This window comes from Scyliorhinus canicula, chromosome 2 (assembly GCF_902713615.1).
Source record: "Scyliorhinus canicula chromosome 2, sScyCan1.1, whole genome shotgun sequence".
NCBI classification, from domain to species: domain Eukaryota; kingdom Metazoa; phylum Chordata; class Chondrichthyes; order Carcharhiniformes; family Scyliorhinidae; genus Scyliorhinus; species Scyliorhinus canicula.
Genome location: NC_052147.1, coordinates 106,719,017 through 106,739,397, shown reverse-complemented (window position 1 = coordinate 106,739,397; position 20,381 = coordinate 106,719,017). Strand labels below are relative to the sequence as shown.

At 48.3% G+C, this 20,381-nt stretch overlaps 1 protein-coding gene across 4 annotated transcripts in view; it reads right to left on the bottom strand.

Moving 5' to 3' along the window:
- The window catches only part of LOC119956900 (polypeptide N-acetylgalactosaminyltransferase 11-like), a 49,377-nt gene that overhangs the window by 9,909 nt on the left and 19,087 nt on the right, over positions 1-20,381 (bottom strand). For all 4 annotated transcript variants that reach the window (XM_038784468.1, XM_038784485.1, XM_038784477.1 and 1 more), the window contains one exon: positions 3,642-3,746. In XM_038784468.1, the coding sequence (XP_038640396.1) occupies positions 3,642-3,746 (105 nt within the window). The remainder of the gene's footprint in view (positions 1-3,641; positions 3,747-20,381) is intronic.

Here is a 20,381-nt window from a genome sequence, read left to right as displayed (position 1 = left end):
TCTTTTAGTGCAAATGGCAATTATCCGCATACTGAAGTTCCATGAGAGATGTCTGTCTATAATCAAGGACACTTTGGAAATTTTCAGTTAATCAGGCTGAGCCAGCATGGATTCATGACAGGTAGGTCAAGCCTGAAAAACTTCATTGAATATTTTGAAGGGGTGGGTGGGGGAATGTCTGTAGATGTTGTTTATATGGACTTTCAGAAGGCACTTGATAAAGTCCCACATAAAAGACTATTAACTAAGGTAGAGGCCCATGGAATTAAGGGCAGATTACTGACATGGCTGGGAAATTGTTTGAGTGACAGCGACAGAAAGTAGGGAGAATGAGTAAGTACTCAAATTGGCAGGATGTGACGCGGGCGACATGGTAGCACAGTGGTTAGCACTGTTGCTCCACCGCGCCAGGAACCCGTTTGATTCCCGGCTTGGGTCACTGTCTGTGCAGAGTCTTAACGTTCTCCCCGAGTCTGCGTGGGTTTCCTCCGGGCGGTCCGGTTTCCTCCCACAAGTCCCGAAAATTCTCCCTCAGTGTACCTGAACAGATGCTGGAGTGTGGCGACTAGAGGATTTTCACAGTAACTTCATTGCAGTGTTAATGTAACCCAATTGTAACACTAATAAAGATTATTATTATTAGTGGTGTCCCAGAGGGATCTACGTTAGGGCCTCAACTGTTCACATTATTCATTAACGATTTGGATAATGGCACAGAAAGCTATATATTCAAATTTGTTGATGACACAAAGTTGGGTGGCATTGGAGACAGTGTAGATGGCAGCATAAAATTACAAAAGGAACTGATGCACTACGTGACGTGGGCAAAACTGTGGCAGATGGCTTTCAATGTAAGCAAGTGTGAGGTTATCCATTTTGGACCAAAAAAGGGTACTTTCTAGATGGTATGAAGCTAAATTCAGTGGATGTCCAAAAAGACTTGGGGGTTCAGGTGCATAGATCTTTAAAATGCCACGAACAAGTGCAGAAGGTTATCAAGAAGGCTACTGGATTGCTGGCCTTTAAAGATAGAGGACAGGCGTATAAGGACACAGACATTATGCTGCAGCTTTACAAAACCCTGGTCAGGGCACCACATCAGGATATTTTGGCCTTGGAAGGAGTTAAAGTAGGTTTTCAAGGATGAAACCTGGACTTCAAGGGGTTAAATTATGAGGCGAGATGATACAAATTAGGCCTGTTTTCTCTAGAATTTAGAAGGTTAATTCTTCACGATATTAACAGAAAAAGACAGGGTAGATAAAGATAAACTGTTTCCACTGGTTGGGGATTTTAGAACTAGGGAACTAGAACTAGAGGAGAGATGTTAGGAAGCACTTCTACACCGAAAGGGTGGTAAAGGTTTAGAACTCTCTTCCACAAATGACAATTGATGCAAGATCAGTTGTTAACTTTAAATATGAGATTTTTATTCAGTGTTACAACACCCTGGGCGAGTGCGAGGTCAATTCCAGCCCCACTTGACTCAGTCGCAACACAATTGAAATTGACTATTAATTCTTAGAAAATACTTTTAAACGAGTCAACCAGGTAATCATTGGCTCTGTATGGGCGGTAAGACCCCGCGTGTAAAAAAGGGGGCTGCTTGAGCGGAGCCGGGGGTGGGGGGGAAGAGGGCGGGCTGGCGCTGCCGAACTTCAGTAATTACTATTGGGCGGTGAATCTAGCCATGATCAGGAAGTGAGTGGTGGGGGGGAAAGGGTCATCATGGGAGCGTGTGGAGGTGGCTTCATGCAAAGGCACCACCTTGGTGGCGTTGGTAACTGCGCCTCTGCCGTTCGCGCCGGCACGGTACTCCACCAGCCCCGTGGTGGTGGCAGCCCTGAGGTTCTGGGGGCATGGAGGAGGCATGGGGAGCAGAGGGAGCATCGGTGTGGTCTCCAATCTGTAATAAACACCGGTTTGCCCCGGGAAGGATGGATGGAGGGTTTCGGAGATGGCGGAGAGCAGGGATTGAGAGGATGGGGATATGTTTATAAAGGGGAGCTTTCCTAGCCTGAGGGAGCTGGAGGAGAAATTTGGATTGGCGAGGGAAATTTTTTTTAGGTACCTGCAGGTGCGAGACTTCCTTCGTAGGCAGGTTTCAACCTTCCCGCTCCTACCACCAAGGGAGATACCGGACAGGGTAGTTTCCAGAGTGTGGGTGGGAGAAGGGAGGGTCTCTGACATCTACAAGGAACTCATGTGGTCAGAGGGAACGCAGACAGAGGAGCTGAAGCGCAAGTGGGAAGAGGAGTTGGGAGGAGGAATTGAGGATGGTCTCTGGGCGGACGCGTTGAGTAGAGTCAATGCGTCCGCAACATGTGCCAGGCTCAGCCTGCTGCAATTCAAGGTCATTCACCGGGCTCACATGACAGTGGTCCGGATGAGCATGTTCTTTGGGGTGGAAGATAGGTGAGCAAGGTATGCGGGAGGGCCAGCAAATCATGTCCACATGTTCTGGACATGCCCAAAGCTTAGGAGATTCTGGCAGGGGTTTGCAGATGTCATGTCCATGGTGTTAAAAACAAGGGTGGCAATGAGTCCAGAGGTGGCGATTTTCGGAGTGTCGGAAGATCTGGGAATCCAGGAGGAGAAAGAGGCAGATGTTCTGGCCTTTGCTTCCCTAGTAACCCGGAGACAGATATTATTAGCTTGGATGGACTCAAAGCCCCCTAAGTTGGAGACCTGGCTATCTGACATGGCTAGCTTTCTCTACTTGGAGAAAATCAAGTTCGCCTTGAGGGTCAATGTCCCAGAGGTGGCAGCCATTCGCCAACTTCTTTGCGGCAAATTAATTGTCAGCGGGGGTGGTTAAGCTTAGTTTAGTGTAGGGGGTTAGTAAAGGTGGGACCTGTAAGGGAGGAAGTCGGCTTTTGCACTGTTTATAAATCCATGTACATTGTTTACTTTGTTGTTGTTAGAATACCATAAATGCCTCAATAAAATGTTTATTTAAAAAAAATTCTTAGAAAATACCCACATTATTTGGTCTTTGTCTGCCCAATAACTACAGTCACCAGGTTTGTAAATTTAAACTATTTCTTTCTACTAACAATAACTGTAATTAGTAAGGCAGAAAATATAATGTTGTCCGATTGCAGGATCCAGTCTTTGAAGGCACAAAAGACCAGAAACATAAAGATATATTATAGTTAACTCTGCAGTAAATGTGTTCCAATCCATCCCACCTCAACCCATGAGGTTAATGAGACACCAACTTTCTAGCTCACTTTTGGAAAGAAAAATGATTAATTCACGCCTTCCAAAAGGGTGCAAAATAAATCCAGTCAAAATGTGAATCATAGCTTTAAACGCATAAAGCAAGCAGCTGAAGCTCTCTGGCCAAATGTTTTACCAGATTAAATTCCAAGGCTGTGTTACAAGTCGAATCAGAATTCTTCAACCAAGGAGGGAAAGAAACAACAGCCTGGGGTTGTGCTTCTGATGCTGGATGAGAACAGGATTAGGATCAGGTTGACAGATTGATTTGGCCAAAAGGCTTGGAGACTTTGAACATGGAAACATTTTATTCCAAAGAAAGACGGAATTCAAAATTCATGTGAACCAAGGCCAATTTCTCTGCACAAAGTGGAAGAACTTGATTTACTGGTGAAATAAATCTCAGAAGAGCTGCTCACCTGATTTGAATCTGTCCAATCACATTCTTTCACCACCACAATGCCTCCTTTTTGATCAGGATATTTTTGGGCAGCCAGGCATTTACTCGTCTGTAGATTGTACAGCTGCAGATAGAAAACAATAAAGAGGTACTGTACCCAAATTTGAGGTTACCGCAAATAAAAGATCATATTGACAATCTAATTTCAACATTTTGGATTAAAAGTGCAACGGCGTATATCAAAGCAAACACAATCATTCTTGGGAAACATTTATTTTTTTCAAATTTAGATTACCCAATTATTTTTTCCAATTAAGGGGCAATTTAGCGTGGCCAATCCACCTACTCTGCACATTTTTGGGTTGTGGGGGTGAAACCCACACAGACACGGGGAGAATGTGCAAACGTCACACGGACAGTGACCCAGAGCCGGGATCGAACCTGGGACCTCAGCGCCGTGAGGCAGCTGTGCTAACCACTAGGCCACCGTGCTGCCCATTAGGAAACATTTCTATCTAGAAAAGATCTGACGCTATTACTGCCCCATTATTTAAAGAGAGTTCATACAGCCTCAGATATTAATTACACACTGTAACCTCTCCAGTCTGCTGAAATACACAGGACCAAGTTACCCCACTGTTTCCAGACTCCTGAATGGCCCCCTCATGGACTGAACTTATCTCTCTACGCATCTTCTCTACTGTTGTTAACACTAGACTCTGTATGCTTCACCTGATGTCTATGTATTTACATTGTCCTATGTTTTTCATGTATGGAACGATCTGCCTGGACTATACGCAGAACAATACTTTTCATTGTACCTCAGTACATGTGACAAATCTAAAGTCATTTATGGATTGTGTAATTTTCTGGATTATAGAATGACGTTAGAATGTCCAACCACAAGTGAGTGAACCTGAACAAAATCCGTAAATACCAATATTTACCTGAAGCATAAAACAGTGATAAAACATTATAAAGCAGTCATAAAAAATCTTTAGCTTATCCAGATATTGTATCTTCCATGTATCCACCCCAAAGCACTGTATTAAAATGATGCCTGGAGTTCATTTGGATCAGCTGAAAACAATTCTTGACAACTGGCATTTCCAAACATTAGATTTCCAGACTGGAGTGGTTACAGTGCATCACATTTTAATAAAAATATACAATCAGTTCAAGTCCTAGTCATGTAATTTTCCCAAACTATTGGTAAAGTGATCATAGTGCCAGAGGGAAACAAAGCATGGGATACATATAGATTTCCTTGTCTCTGTTAAGCCAACAATGGGAATGCTTTACTCAACTAATGGGAGAAAGGAAATGTGAGACGGCCATGGTAGGAAGGTATGTGCACTTTACAGTAGTTGCTTATACCACAGCCCTGTTAGATATCTGGGAACTTAACCTGTCTATCCAGAAATGCGTGTATGGTGCAAACAGCAAGATTATTCTAAACCTCATGAGGCTCAGCGAGTCACTCGTTTAGAGTGCTTAAATTCAGCAGGGAAAAAGCCTTTTTTGTTTCTCTTCATTAAATTTTTCCAATTTAACACGAAAATGAGAATGTCAGGCACAATTCATCATCTTTTCGGGGCCTTCGAGTGACCAGGCGACAGGGGCGGAGCAGACATCTGCACCACCATCTCCCGCTGGCCCGGGAGGAGACTGAGGAGATCCCGTCTGTCGATGATCCCGGTGGCGGGATCAAGGCAGCCCCCGAGTTGGTTGGTGGGTCCGGTCGCCCGCTGCACTCAGTGTGGTGGAGGATTCGTGCCCGAAGGGCGACTGTCCGAAGGCTGTCAGCTGCCCAGTGTCAGGAGCACAGGGTGCACGAGATGCTCTGTAGTGGGGTGCGGGTCTCATTCGTGCCTGACACTGTGTTGCCCCTAACCCCCTCTGGGGAACTCCCAGAATCTGGCACATCATAATTGAAGGTTCTTTTGTTTTTCTGCCTCTGTAGATAGTTCAGGCAGTGCCCTATTGCGCCCCCCCCCCCCCCCCCCCAACTTCATCAACACGCTTGACTCCCTCCCTCCCCACCACCTGGTCCTTTCCATTCTGTTGGTACAGAAGCGAGGGTACCTGGTCTCCAGCGCAAAGTTTAGTGTTTGTTTGTAGAAACGTGTTGTGAACTCCACCCCCCCCCCCCCCCCCCCCCACCCCCATACGTTGGTACTGAGCGGAGGGTACCCTGTTTCTCCAACACAAAATGAGTGTTTGTATCGTTTGGCCTTGCATATATTTTTTACTGTTTTAATAAAAAGATATGAGGCGAGGGTAACATAGTTGTAATGTTGCTGGGCTAGTAATTCAGAGGCTCAGGTTGTTAGGCTCTGGGAGAAAAGGCTTACATTCCACCATGGCATCTGACAGAAGCTACCTTTTTTTCTTTAGATCTGGAATGTAAAGCTAGTCTCAATGCTAACCATAAAATTTATCATTGATTGTTGTAAAAACTCATGTGGTTCACTCAGGTGAGAATGAGTGGGTTTTTTCAGAGGGTAGCAGATGAGTGTGAGGTGTAAGCGGGGCCAGCGAATTACACGCTCATGTTTTGCGAAAAATTGGGAAGATTCTGGGCGTGAGTGTTTGCGGTCTTAGCCAGGATAGTGGAAGAGGAGGCGGACCCGGACCCTTTGGTGGCGATATTTGGGGTTTCAGAGAAGCCAGAGCTCATGGAGAGGAGGAAGGCCGATGTCGTGGCCTTTGCCTCTCTGATTGCACGCCGACTAATTTTGCTGGAGTGGCGGCCGGCATCGCCACCGGGGGTAGCAGCATGGTTGGGTGACCTGTACGACATCATGCGGTTAGAGAAGATAAAGTATGAGTTAAGGGGCTCAGCGCGGGAGTTTGAGAAAAGGTGGGGGATGTTTGTGACCGTGTTTGAGGAGCTGTTCATCACAAGGGGGTGGGTGATGGGGAGAAAAAGGGGGAAAATCTGTAGACTGTAAAAACTCATCTGGTTCACCAATGTCCTTTAGGGAAATAAATCTGCCATCCTTACCCGGTCTGGTCTATATGTGATGCCAGGCTCACAGTAATGTGGTTGACTCAACTCGAGGGCAACTAAGGATGAGCAACACATGCTGGCCTGCCCATACCCCAAGAATGGATAATTAAAAAAATCTCTATATTAAACAAATTGCTGCAATTTCATTAATGGAGGACTTGACCAGAAGATTTTCTGAAAAATTATCAACCTCAATTATTGATTACAAAAAAATGTGGGTAGTATCCTTTGTCCATCTTAATGGACACCTCCATGACACTAAGGAAAATAGCACATCTTCTTTTGGCATTCTAATGAAATGAAAAGAAAATCACATTGTCACAAGTAGGCTTCAAATGAAGTTACTGTGAAAAGCCCCGAGTCGCCACATTCCGGTACGGGAATTGAACTGTGCTGCTGGCCTGCCTTGGTCTGCTTTCAAAGCCAGCGATTTAGCCCTGTGCTAAGACCGAGCAACAGAAGTTTGCTCTTATTGGCAGAGCTAATTTGGAACAAGAGTTAACAAAATGCACTGAACAAGAGGGGAAAAAGTATAATGAAACAATAGTATAAAATTGTCTAGATCAGAGCGCAGTAAGAGACGACATCAGCCATATTTCATAGGATCTCTTGAAGGTTTAGGTTCAATTTGCAAGTATCGAATGAGGTGATATTTGAACATAAGATGATACGGTATAGGCAATTCAGTCCCTCGAGCCTGCTCTGCCGTTCAATATGATCATGGCTGATCTCACCTCGGCCTCAACTCCACTTTCCTGTATATTCTCCATAATCCTTCAACCCACTACTAGCATTGTGGATAGCACAATCGCTTCACAGCTCCAGGGTCCCAGGTTCGATTCCAGCTTGGGTCACTGGCTGTGCGGAGTCTGCACATCCTCCCCGTGTGTGCGTGGGTTTCCTCTGGGTGCTCCGGTTTCCTCCCACAATCCAAAGATGTGCGGGTTAGGTGGATTGGCCATGATAAATTGACCTTAGTGTCCAAAATTGCCCTTAGTGTTGGGTGGGGTTACTGAGTTATGGGGATAGGGTGGAGGTGTTGACCTTGGGTAGGGGGTAGGGTGCTCTTTCCAAGAGCCGATGCAGACTCGATGGGCCGAATGGCCTCCTTCTGCACTGTAAATTCTATGTAAATATCTATCTCCTTAAAGTTACTGAATGTCCTGGCAGGCATCCACTGCACTCTTGGGTAGTGAATTACACAGATCTACGGCCCTTTGACAGAAGTAATTTCTCTCATCTCGGTTTTAAATCTTCTACCCCTTATCCTAAAACTATGAACTCTCGTTCTAGATGGCCCCACAAGAGGAAGCATCCACTCTACGTTTACTTTGTCTATACCTTTTATCATCTTATACACCTCAATTAGGTCTCTCCTCATTCTTCTACACCCAAGAATATAGGCCTAAACTGCTCAATCTCTCGCCATAAGACAGACCCTCATCCCTGGAATAAATCTAATGAACCTCCTCTGAATTGTCTCTTGGGGCAGCACGGTAGCATAGTGGTTAGTACAATTGCTTCACAGCTCCAGGATCCCAGGTTCAATTCCGGCTTGGGTCACTGTCTGTGCGGAGTCTGCACATCCTCCCCGTGTGTGCGTGGGTTTCCTCTGGGTGCTCCGGTTTCCTCCCACAGTCCAAAGATGTGCAGGTTAGGTGGATTGGCCATGATAAATTGCCCTTAGTGTCCAAAATTGCCCTTAGTGTTGGGTGGGGTTACTGGGTTATGGGGATAGGGTGGAGGTGTTGACCTTGGGTAGGGTGCTCTATCCAGGAACCTGTGCAGACTCGATGGGTCGAATGGCCTCCTATGATAATGCAGCTATATTCCCCCTCAAATAAGGGGACCAAAACTGTACACTGCTCCAGGTGCCGTCACAGTTGCAGCGACACGTCCTTACTTTTGTACTCTATCCCCTTAGCTATAAAGCCCAAAATATCACTTGTTTTCCTTATTACCTGCTGTAACTACATATTAGTTTTCTGAGATTCATACACAAGGACGCCCAGGTCCCTCTGCACGAAAGCACTCTGAAGTTTCTCTCCATTGAAATAAGTTGCCTTTCCATTTTTCCAACCAAAGTGGATTACTGCACACTTATCCACGTTAAACTCCATCTGCTAAATTTTGGCCCACTCACCTAATATCCATTTGGAAGTTTCTTATTCCCTCATTGCAACTTACTGTCCCGCGTATTTTAGTGTCATCTGCAAATTTGGCTATAGTACCTTCTATCCCGACATCCAAGTCATTAATATACATTGTAGATAGTTGTGGACCTAGGACTGAACTCAGTGGCACCCCATTAGTTACATTTTGCCAACCATAAAAGAACCATTTATCCCGATTCTCTGCCTTATGAACTGGGTGTCCTCATGGATGCAAATCACTGGTTTTCTCTGGGATCCTGAAGCTAATGGAAACTACTTTTCAACCTAGGGCTCTGCCCGGCAATAGCGTAATTCTGTTATGGTTACCTAGGATACTATGCCCACCTCGAGACATATTTACTGAAGCTGTGTTCTAGATATTCAGCTGATTCGTTCTTTCAACAATTCAAACACATAGAAATAGTATTATGTTCCTTCTGCACAAATCATAGTGGAAGAATGATACAGGACAGAAGGCGGCCATTCATCTGGTCATCTTCATTTGGGCAGCACAGTAGCATAATGGTTAGCACAGTTGCTTCACAGCTCCAGGGTCCCAGGTTCAATTCCCGGCTGGGTCTCTGTCTGTGCGGAGTCTGCACGTTCTCCCTGTGTCTGCGTGGGTTTCTTTCGGGTGCTTCGGTTTGCTCCCAGTCCAAAGATGTGCGGGTTAGGTGGATTGGCCATGCTAAATTGCTCTTAGTGTCCAAAAAATGTTAAGTGGGGGTTACTGGGTCACAGGGATAGGGTAGATACGTGGGCTTCAGTAGGGTGCTCTTTGTACAGGCCGGTACAGACTCGATGAGCCGAATGGCCTCCTTCTGCACTGTAAATTCTATAATGATCTAAATTAGTATTTTGGAGGTCTTTCAAAGATTAACTATGGTAGTCCCACTCCCTGATTTTAAACTTTGCAAATATTTTTCCTCCTTCAAATATTTGTACACAATGTTTCTTTTGTAAGGTATATAACCTGTTCGCTCCACCTCATCATCACCACTCATTGCATAAAAATAAACTCTATATGTCACCTCGTGTCAATCATCTTAAATTTGTGCCCTCTAGTTTCCTGATTCATTTGTTCCACCAGCCTACCCATGTCCTTGTGACGCCTATTTTCTTAATATTTACTAAACTTGCAAGTTTTGTGCAATCTGCAAATTTCAAAATTGTGTCCTGGACTGCTAAGTTCAAGCCATTAATGTATGTGAAAAGCAGTAGAGTCCTACCACTGAATCACATTGGCTAAAATTTTGTTTCATGTTATGAATTTATTTTAATGGTTAGCTTCAGAATGCACAGGGTTAACTTTGAGGACATACACAAGCCATTGATTGTGTGTGTTAGTGTGGCTTCAAACGGATTGAAAGCAGCATGGGTACAAACGAGCAGGTAGTCATGTCGAGCCTGTCCCACCATTCAATGAGATCTTGGCTAATCGGTGACCTAACTCCATATACCTGCCTTTGGTCAATATCCATCAATATCTTTGCTTAACAAAAATATATCTCAGATTTAAAATTAACTGATCTAACTTCAACTGCTCTTTGTGGGAGACAATTCCAAACCCCTACCACCCTTTTGAGTGAAGAAGTGCTTCCTAACATCTCTCTTGAATGGTATACCTCTAATTTTTAGACTATGCCCCTAGTTTTAGAATTTCCAACCAGTGGAATAGTTACCTTTATCTACCCTGTCTTTCTCTGTTAATATCTTTAATACTTTGATCAGATCACACTTCAACCTTTTAAATTCAAGCAAAAACAGGTCTAATTTGTGTAATCTCTCCTTGTAACTCAATCCCTGTAATCCAGGTATCATTTTTGCAAGTGTACCCTGCACCCCCCCCCCCCCCCCAGGCCAAAATATCCTTCCTAAGGTGTGATGCCCAGAACTGCTCACAGTACTCCAAGTGGGGTCTAACCAGGATTTTGTATAGCTGCAGCATAACCCTGCTGTCCTTATACTCCAATCCTCTAGATATAAAGGCGAGAATTCCATTAGCCTTATTGATTATTTTCTGCACTTGTTCCTGGCATTTTAAGGATCTATGCACCTGAACCCCCAAATCTCTTTGGATATTCACTGTCCCTAATCTCTTTTTATTTACAAAGTACTCTGCCCTATCATTTTCTGGCCCAAAATGGATAACCTCACACTTGTTTACATTGAATTCCATCTGCCACAATTCTGCCCTTTTCACCTAGTCTGTCAATATCTCCTTGCAATTTTATGCTCTCATCTAGGCTGTCTCCAATGCCACTAACTGTGTATCATCAGCAAATTTGGGTATATGGGGCTGGATTCTCTGTAGCCTGACGCTGAAATCGTGATCAGGTGGAGAATGAATTCCGACTGTTCGAAAAGGTTCGACAGCCGTTTGAAGCCGGTCCGCTATGCTCCGCCCGCTCCAGTCCAGCGTCATCGTGACACCTGACGCTTCAACACTGTTGGCGTGCCATCGGCCGGCCCACCCATGATGCTCTGGCCCCAATGGGCCGGGTTCAGATGGCGTGGAACACGTGGGGTCCCAGCAGTCGGGAATCCGACGTGCTGACTGCGGACAGTGTCCAGCGCCAGCACACTCAGTTGGGATCCGTGCCGCTGGCCGGGGGGGGGGGGGGGGGGGGGGGGGAGAGACCGGCCAGGGAGTGGGCTGTGGGGCCATGGTTGGCGGGTTAAGGTTCGTGCACAGTCAACACCATGTTTTATAGCACAACCAGTGCAGGTCGTCAGCCCTGCGCATGCACAGCCCAGGTCCCGGCCATTCTTGGCGCGATCCATGGGAGCTTTTGGCTGCGCTAGTGCTACCCCCTCACCAGTACCGGAATCCGTGAAGGGTTCCCACCGATTTTCCTGCCGTGAACCTCCCGCAGATTCTCAGTTCACGCCGGCACTTCGCTGCAGAAATGGAGAATCCAGCCCATGATTTCCTATGCCATCATCCAAGCCATTAATGAATAGTGTGAATAATTGAGGTCACAACACCCTGTGGTACACCATGAGTCACCTCCTGCCAATTAGACTGGTTACCCAATATCCCACTCTGTCACCTGCCACTCAACCAATTTCCTAACCATTTCAATGTGCCCTCAGCGCCATGGGCTTTCAGCTTAGTTTTTTAAAAAATAATTTTTATTGGAATTTTTTACAGAAAATATAAAACATAACGACAAACAATGAAATGCAACAAAATAACCCATAATAACTAACACCCCCCAGACTGTATTGACGCATGTATCACATCCCCCCACCCCCAATGAACAACAAAAGAACTTAAAAATAAATTTAAATTAAATAAACAAACATAGTCATCGTCCCCCTTCCCCCCCGGGTTGCTGCTGCTACTGTCCCTGTACCCTATCGTTGAGCCAGAAAGTCGAGAAAAGGTTGCCACCGCCTAAAGAACCCTTGTACCGACCCTTTCAGGGCAAATTTGACTTCTCTAGCTTAATGAAACCCGCCATGTCATTGATCCAGGTCTCCACGCTTGGGGGCCTCGCATCCTTCCATTGTAGCAAGATCCTTCGCCGGGCTACTAGGGACGCAAAGGCCAGCACAACGGCCTCTTTCGCCTCCTGCACTCCCGGCTCCACCTCAACCCCAAAAATCGCGAGTCCCCATCCTGGCTTGACCCTGGATCCCACCACCCTCGACACCGTCCTCGCCACCCCCTTCCAGAACTCCTCCAGGGCCGGGCATGCCCAGAACATATGGGCATGGTTCGCTAGACTCCCCGAGCACCTGACACACCTGTTTTCACCCCCAAAGAACCTGCTCATCCTCGTCCCAGTCATGTGGGCCCGGTGCAGCACCTTGAATTGGATGAGGCTAAGCCGCGCACACGAGGAGGAAGAATTAACCCTCTCCAGGGCATCAGCCCATGTCCCGTCTTCGATCTGTTCCCCCAGTTCCCCCTCCCACTTAGCTTTCAGCTCCTCTACTGACGCCTCCTCCGCCTCCTGCATAACCTTGTAGATATCAGATATCTTCCCCTCTCCGACCCAGACCCCCGAAAGCACCCTGTCACTCACCCCCATCGCGGGAAGCGAAGGGAATCCCTCCACCTGCCGTCTAGCAAATGCCTTTAGCTGCAGATACCTGAACATGTTTCCCGGGGGGAGCCCAAATTTCTCCTCCAACTCCCCCAGGCTCGCAAACCTACCATCAATAAACAGGTCCCTCAGCTGTCTGATGCCCGTCCTGTGCCAACCCTGAAATCCCCCATCAATGTTCCCGGGACGAACCTATGGTTCCCCCTTAACGGAGCCTCCATCGAGCCCCCCACTTCTCCTCTATGTCGCCTCCACTGCCCCCAAATCTTGAGGGTACCCGCCACCACCGGACTCGTGGTATACCTCGTAGGCGGGAGCGGCCACGGCGCCGTTACCAGGGCCCCCAGGCTTTTATCTCCACAGGACGCCCTCTCCATCCATTTCCATGCTGCCCCCTCCCCCTCCATTACCCACTTGCGCACCATCGACACATTGGCCGCCCAATAATACCCCGAGAGATTGGGTAACGCCAGCCCCCCCCCCCCCCCCCCCCCCCCATCTCTACCCCGCTCCAAGAAAACCCTCTTTACCCTCGGGGTCCCATGCGCCCAAACAAAGCTCATGATGCTGCTAGTCACCCTTCTAAAAAAGGCCCTAGGGATAAAGATGGGCAAACACTGAAAAAGGAACAAGAACCTCGGGAGAACCGTCATTTTGACGGACTGCACTCTACCCGCCAACGATAGCGGCACCATGTCCCACCTTTTAAATTCCTCCTCCATCTGTTCCACCAGCCTGGTAAAATTAAGCTTATGGAGAGTCCCCCAACTCCTGGCCACCTGCACCCCCAGGTATCTGAAACTCTTCACTGCCCTCTTAAATGGGAGTCTCCCAATTCCCTCCTCCTGATCACCCGGGTGTACTACAAATACCTCACTCTTGCCTAAATTTAACTTACAGCCCGAGAAGCCCCCAAATTCCGCTAACAGCTCCATCACCCCCGGCATTCCCCCTTCTGGATCCGCCACATACAACAGCAGGTCGTCCGCATACAGCGATATCCGATGTTCCTCCCCACCCCGCACCAGACCCCTCCATCTCCCTGACTCCCTCAACGCCATAGCCAAAGGTTCAATCGCCAGTGCAAAGAGCAAGGGGGACAGGGGGCACCCCTGCCTGGTCCCACGGTAGAGCCTAAAGTACTCCGATCTCCTTCCATTGGTAACTACACTTGCCATCGGAGCCGCGTAGAGCAGCCTCACCCATTTGATGAGTCCCTCCCCGAATCCGAACCGCTCCAGCACCTCCCACAGGTACCCCCACTCAACTCTATCAAACGCTTTCTCCGCATCCAGCGCCACCACTATCTCCGCCTCCCCCTCCACTGCCGGCATCATAATAACATTTAGCAGTTTCTGCACATTCGTGTTGAGCTGCCGTCCCTTGACAAATCCTGTTTGATCCTCGTGTATCACCCCTGGCACACAGTCCTCTATCCTGGTGGCCAGGATCTTCGCCAGCAACTTAGCGTCAACATTAAGGAGCGATATAGGCCTGTATGATCCACACTACAAGGGGTCCTTATCCCGCTTCAGGATCAGAGAGATCAGTGCCCGCGACATCGTCGGGGGCAAAGCGCCCCCTCCCATGCCTCATTGAAGGCTCGCACCAACAGGGGGCCCACCAGATCCGCATACTTTTTATAAAATTCCACCGGGAACCCGTCCGGCCCCGGCGCCTTACCTGACTGCATTTGTCCAATCCCCCTGACTAGCTCCTCCAACTCTATCGGCGCCCCCAGCCCCTCTACCAGCTCCTCTTGAACCCTTGGGAAACATAGCCTGTTCATGAAGCTCTCCATCCCCCCTCTCCACATCGGAGGTTCCGACCGGTACAGTTCCTCGTAGAAGTCCCGAAAGACCCCATTTACTTCTGCCCCCTTCTGCACTACATTCCCACCCCTATCCGTCACTCCACCAATTTCCCTAGCCGCATCACGCCTGCGGAGCTGATGCGCCAACATCCTGCTCGCCTTCTCCCCATACTCATATACCGCGCCCTGCGCCCTCCTCCACTGTGTCTCCGCCTTGCTGGTGGTCAACAAGTCAAATTTGGCCTGCAAACTACGCCGTTCCCCCAGCAACCCCTCCTCCGGTGCCTCCGCGTATCTCCTGTCCACATCCAGGAGCTCCCCCACCAGTCTCTCCCTCTCCTTCCTCTCCCTCCCTTCCCTATGGGCCCGGATGGAGATCAGCTCCCCCCGGATCACTGCTTTCAGAGCCTCCCAGACCATTCCCACCCGGACCTCCCCAGTGTCGTTGGTATCAAGATACCCCTCTTCCCCAGACCCTCCGACACACCTCCTCATCAGCCAGCATCCCCACATCCAGGCGCCAGAGCGGGCGCTGGTCCCGCGCCTCTCCCATCTCCAGATCAACCCAGTGCGGAGCATGGTCTGGAATCGCTGTGGCCGAATACTCGGCATCCTGCACCTTCGGGATCAATCCCCTGCTCAGGACGAAAAAAATCTATTCGGGAATAGACCCTATGGCCATGGGAGTAAAAGGAATACTCCCGCGCTCTCTGCCTCCCAAACCTCCAGGGATCCACCCCTCCCATCTAGTCCATCAACCCCCTCAGCACTTTGGCCGCTGCCGGTCTCCTACCCGTCCATGAACTGGACCGGTCCAGTGGGGGATCCAGCACTGTGTTAAAGTCTCCCCCCATGATCAGGCCCCCTGCCTCCAGGTCCGGAACGCGGCCCAACAAGCGCCTCATGAAGCCAGCATCATCCCAATTCGGGGCATATACATTAACCAGCACCACCTTCTCTCCCTCCAGCCTACCCTTCACCATAATATATCTGCCCTTCTTGTCCGACACCACCTCAGCCGCCTCGAACGCCACCCTCTTCCCCACCAGAATCGCCACTCCCCGGTTCTTCGCGTCCAATCCTGAGTGAAAAACCTGCCCCACCCACCCCTTCCTCAGACGAACCTGGTCCGCCACCTTCAAGTGGGTCTCCTGGAGCATAGCCACGTCCGCCTTCAGCCCCTTCTGATGAGAAAATACCCTAATTCTCTTAACCGGCCCATTCAGCCCCCTCGCGTTCCAGGTAATCAGCCGGATCAGAGGGCAACCCGCCCCTCCCCCCCCGCCGGCTAGCCATAGCTTATCGACTGCTCGCCCCAGGCCAGCTCGCCCCGCCCGGCCCGTTCCCCATGGCGATAGCGCCTCTCCTCTACCCCCCCCGGCCCACACCAGCTCCTTCCTGGCCATTCCAGCAGCAACCCAGTATTCCCCCCCCCAGGCTAGGACCACTCCTAGCCGCGACGCACCCTCCATGGTACTTCCGTGAGTCAGCTGACTTCTGCTGACCCGGCAGCTCCCGCCAAAACCCATCCCCTCCCGGCATGGGGTCATCCACCTCCTTGGCACCGCTTCAGCGCGGGAAAGAAAACCAGTAGAGGCCACGCCCCCACCTCCAGCTCCGCCCCCCCCGCCCCACAGCGCGGGAAACCAGAGGAAAGCCCGCGCTTTCACACTGCCAGACCCCACCCTTCTGACGCAGCTACCCAAAATCCAGTTTCACCCCAACCCCCAGCCACGTACAGAAGTGAACATATAAAGCATATACCCCCAACGTTCCCCACACCCAACAGACAAACCCACCCGGAAACACCCATACCCAACAGACAAACCCACCCGGAAACAGAGCAAAAAGAAAACCAGCATAAAAAAAACACGTGTCGAAATTGAAGAACAGCAACAGCGAAAACAGCAACGGCCATAGTTAGAGTCCAGCTTCTCCGCCTGTACAAAGGCCCACGCCTCCTCCGGGGACTCGAAGTAGTGGTGGCGGTCCTTATATGTCACCCACAGACGCGCAGGCTGCAGCATTCCAAATCTGACCTGCTTGGCATGCAGCACCGCCTTCGTTCGGTTGAACCCGGCCTGCCGCTTTGCCACCTCCGCACTCCAGTCCTGGTAGATTCGCACTACCGAATTCTCCCACTTGCTGCTCCTCTCTTTCTTGGCCCAGCGCAGCACACACTCCCGGTCACTAAATCGATGGAACCGCACCAGCACCGCCCGCGGGGGTTCATTTGCCTTAGGCCTCCTGGCCAGCACTCTGAGCTCCCTCAAGCTCCAGGGGCAAATGGAAGGACCCCACTCCCATCAACGAGCTCAACATCGTGGTCACGTACGACGGGAGATCCAACCCCTCCAGCCTCTCCGCCAGGCCCAGGATCCTCAAATTCTTTCGCCTCGTGCGAACGTCCAGCTCCGCCAAGCGGTCTTGCCACATTTTGTGAAGTGCCTCGTGCAACTCCACTTTCCCCACGAGGACCACGGCCTCCTCCTCCCGCTCAGCGGCCTGCTGCTGCAACTCCCGAATGGACGCCTCCTGGGCCGCCTGGGTCCCAAGCAGCTTGTTGGTAGTCGCACTCAGGGAGTCCAGCAACTCAGCCTTCAGCTCCGCAAAACAGCGCAGAAGAGGGGCTTGCTGCTCCTGCGCCCACTTCCACCAGTCCTCGGGTGTTCCGCCGGCCGCCATTTTGTCCTTCTTCCCCCGCTTTTCTTGTGGAGCTGCTGCAGCTTTTTCCTTTGCCCCACTCCGGGTGAGCACCATAAATTATGGGGAATGCTCCTCTAGACACCTTCCCCCACCGGGATTCGTCGAGACAGTGCTGTTTGGCGCCCTCAAATCGGCCCAAAAGTCCTTAAGTAGCGGGAGCTGCGGTGTGGCTTAGCTCCGCAACCGGAAGTTTCCAAAGCCGATTTTCTGACCGCTCCACTCCTAGTCCAGGCCATCCACCGGTGGAGAATCTGAGAAGGAGTGTTCCCACACGGGGAAAAGTCCAAACAGCACCACTACGAGCCCTTAAAAGAGCCCCAAAGTCCGAAAATAGCGGGAGCCACTGAACGTGCGGCTTAGCTCCGCATCACCGCTACCGGAAGTTCATCCCCGCTTCTTCAATGGCCTTGGTGAGATCTTTTCACAATTCTTCCCTCTGCTGCTAGAATTCAGCTTTCATAAAGGCCCTCAAGTCAGCTTGAGGCCTCTAAGCTGGCCCTTCCACCGCCTGCATGCTTGCAGAGGCTTTTGTCTGCTGCTGCTTCAGCCCAATCTTGCACTGTTTCTGAGGGTCTGATAACCAAGAAACATACTATTCCTGGGGGAAAGTACTCCTCGAACATTTACCTACGCCTTTTCATCGAAATTCCAACCCGTGCCGCCCAAAAAAAGAGCTCTTTTCTGTAACCTTGGGCAGGAGCTGCCTCTGTGTGATCACTCACTCCATGGTGCACACCGGAAGTCCCCCTTCCAGCTTAGTTAACAGAGTCATATGTGGGACTTTATCAAATGCCTCTGGAAGTCCATATAAATGACAGCCGTAGACATTCCCCTGTCCACTACCTTAATCACCTCTTCAAAAAATTCAATAAGATTAATCAGGCATGACCTTCCCTCCACAAATTCATACTGGCTCTCTATGATCAACCAAAATTTTGGGATGTTCAGTTACCCCATCCCTGTTTACAGACTCAACAATTTCCCCACACACCGATATCAGGCTAACCGGCCTGTAATTCCTTGGTTGTCCTCCTACTTCCTTTAACGCCCACTGAAGGAAACTGTCAGGTCCTGGAGATTTGTCACTTTGAGTTTCATTGATTTCCTAGTTAGTGATGCTATACTTACATTAATTGTATTAAGTCCCTGTCCTCTATCAACTATGAACTTGCCAGAAGACCTAAAAAATTATCCTCCTTTTCAACTGTGAATACGGAGACATTGCATTTGTTCAACATGTCTGCCATTTACCAATTATCACTGACTGTCTCGTTTTTAGTGGGTCGACATTGCTCCCACTTTCCCTTCATATAACTATAACATTTATTCTTTTGATTTTGTTGTCCCTTGCCTGCTCCCTTTCATAATGCCGGCACTCAACCTGCTCTGTGACTCTTTTCCATTCATCCAGATCTTGCCATGTTTGCATTTTTGTACACCCTTAGTTTTATGCTGTTCCTAACCCTTGTCCATGGCTTTTTTTTTGTGAAGTGGAGTCTTTTCCGCTCAGGGCTAAAACTTGCTCTGTATCTCTAATATCATTAGCTAGTGTTGTCAGTTAATAGGAGTAGAAAACCTCCACCCCCTCCTCCATCACGATTGTACTTGCTTAAAATGTGGGCAATGTAGGGCAGCTGTTTCTCTCGACAGGCGCTGCCTGATCTGCTGAATATGAGTATTATTTGGGTGGAATTCCGATTGGGGAGGTAGAGGAAGGAGGGAGAAATATATTTTTTAAAGTGGGCTGTTTTACACCCACACACAGATCTAGGTGAGCTGAAAGTCAATAAACAGTCCACAGCATGTCGGAATAAATCCATATGATTTGTAACTTAAGTGGCAAATTAGTTAGCCAGGCAAATTGAAGCATGGAATTTGTGACTTTTCTTTTCAATCTATCTGCCACTTGGCCAAAACAAATCTATCCACTGGCTCTGGAAGTAACAGTATTGTCAAAAGAACGTATGAGTTGAAAAAGTGTAGGTATGCTCACAATTAATGATAGACAATGCACTTATTGTTTGACATTTTAGTGTTTAGGAGGTAGCTGTAAGCTGTACTAATTCTGCTGCTATAAATCAGTCACTTAGCAAAACAAGCTAGGTGAGATATCAAACCATGGTTTGTGGTTTTGAGTTGTCAGAATCATTGTAGCAGTTACCCTTACAATAAATAGCTCACATCCATAATTTTAATTGAAAAAGATATGGAGCCCCTGCCCTGAACACAATCAAATCCAATCAACAGACATCCATCTCATCTTTGCAATAACTCCAGTATCATGTAGTGGTATCCACAGTTTGAGCGCTCTACAACAGACACATTTGGATGATAACTACTTGTTGATGGACGGATGCGGAAATATAAATACTCTACAGAGAGAAGTTATCATAGTTAATTGGAAATTAGGCCCTGGCATGTATCTAATACTTCATTACATACAAGAACTAAACAGCAGCATTACATTGATCCTATCCGTGAATGCATATCTGCAGCATACTCATCTTATTCACAAGATCTAGGAAACCAGTATTTCAAATGAATCTTATGAACAGAAGCTATATTTATCTCTCATTGGATGAACAGATGCTATATTCATCACTGGCTGGATGAGAATTCATGAGGTAACATTACACAGTGCAGAACAAATACTGAAAACAAATACGCAACAGGTCAGGTACTAACTGTAGGAAGACACAATTAAACATTCAGGTCAATGAACAAGTCATGAAACTGAACCATGATCTGGTTTCCTCACTCCCCATATACTGTTTGATCTGCTGTGTGTTTCCAGCACTCTTCAGAATGGTGTTTAATGGCAGGACTCTCACCATGGAATTTACCATATAAAAATATTCACTAAAACTGAAACATACCAAATTAGCACTGTCTCCCACACACATTTCAATTTTTTGTTCAAAAAAAAGGGATGGCAAGTGTTTCATAAACTCAACACCATCAGTTTAGACAAATTTCCTCCTTTCAGATTTTCTGAAATGTTCTTAATCAACAGCAACTT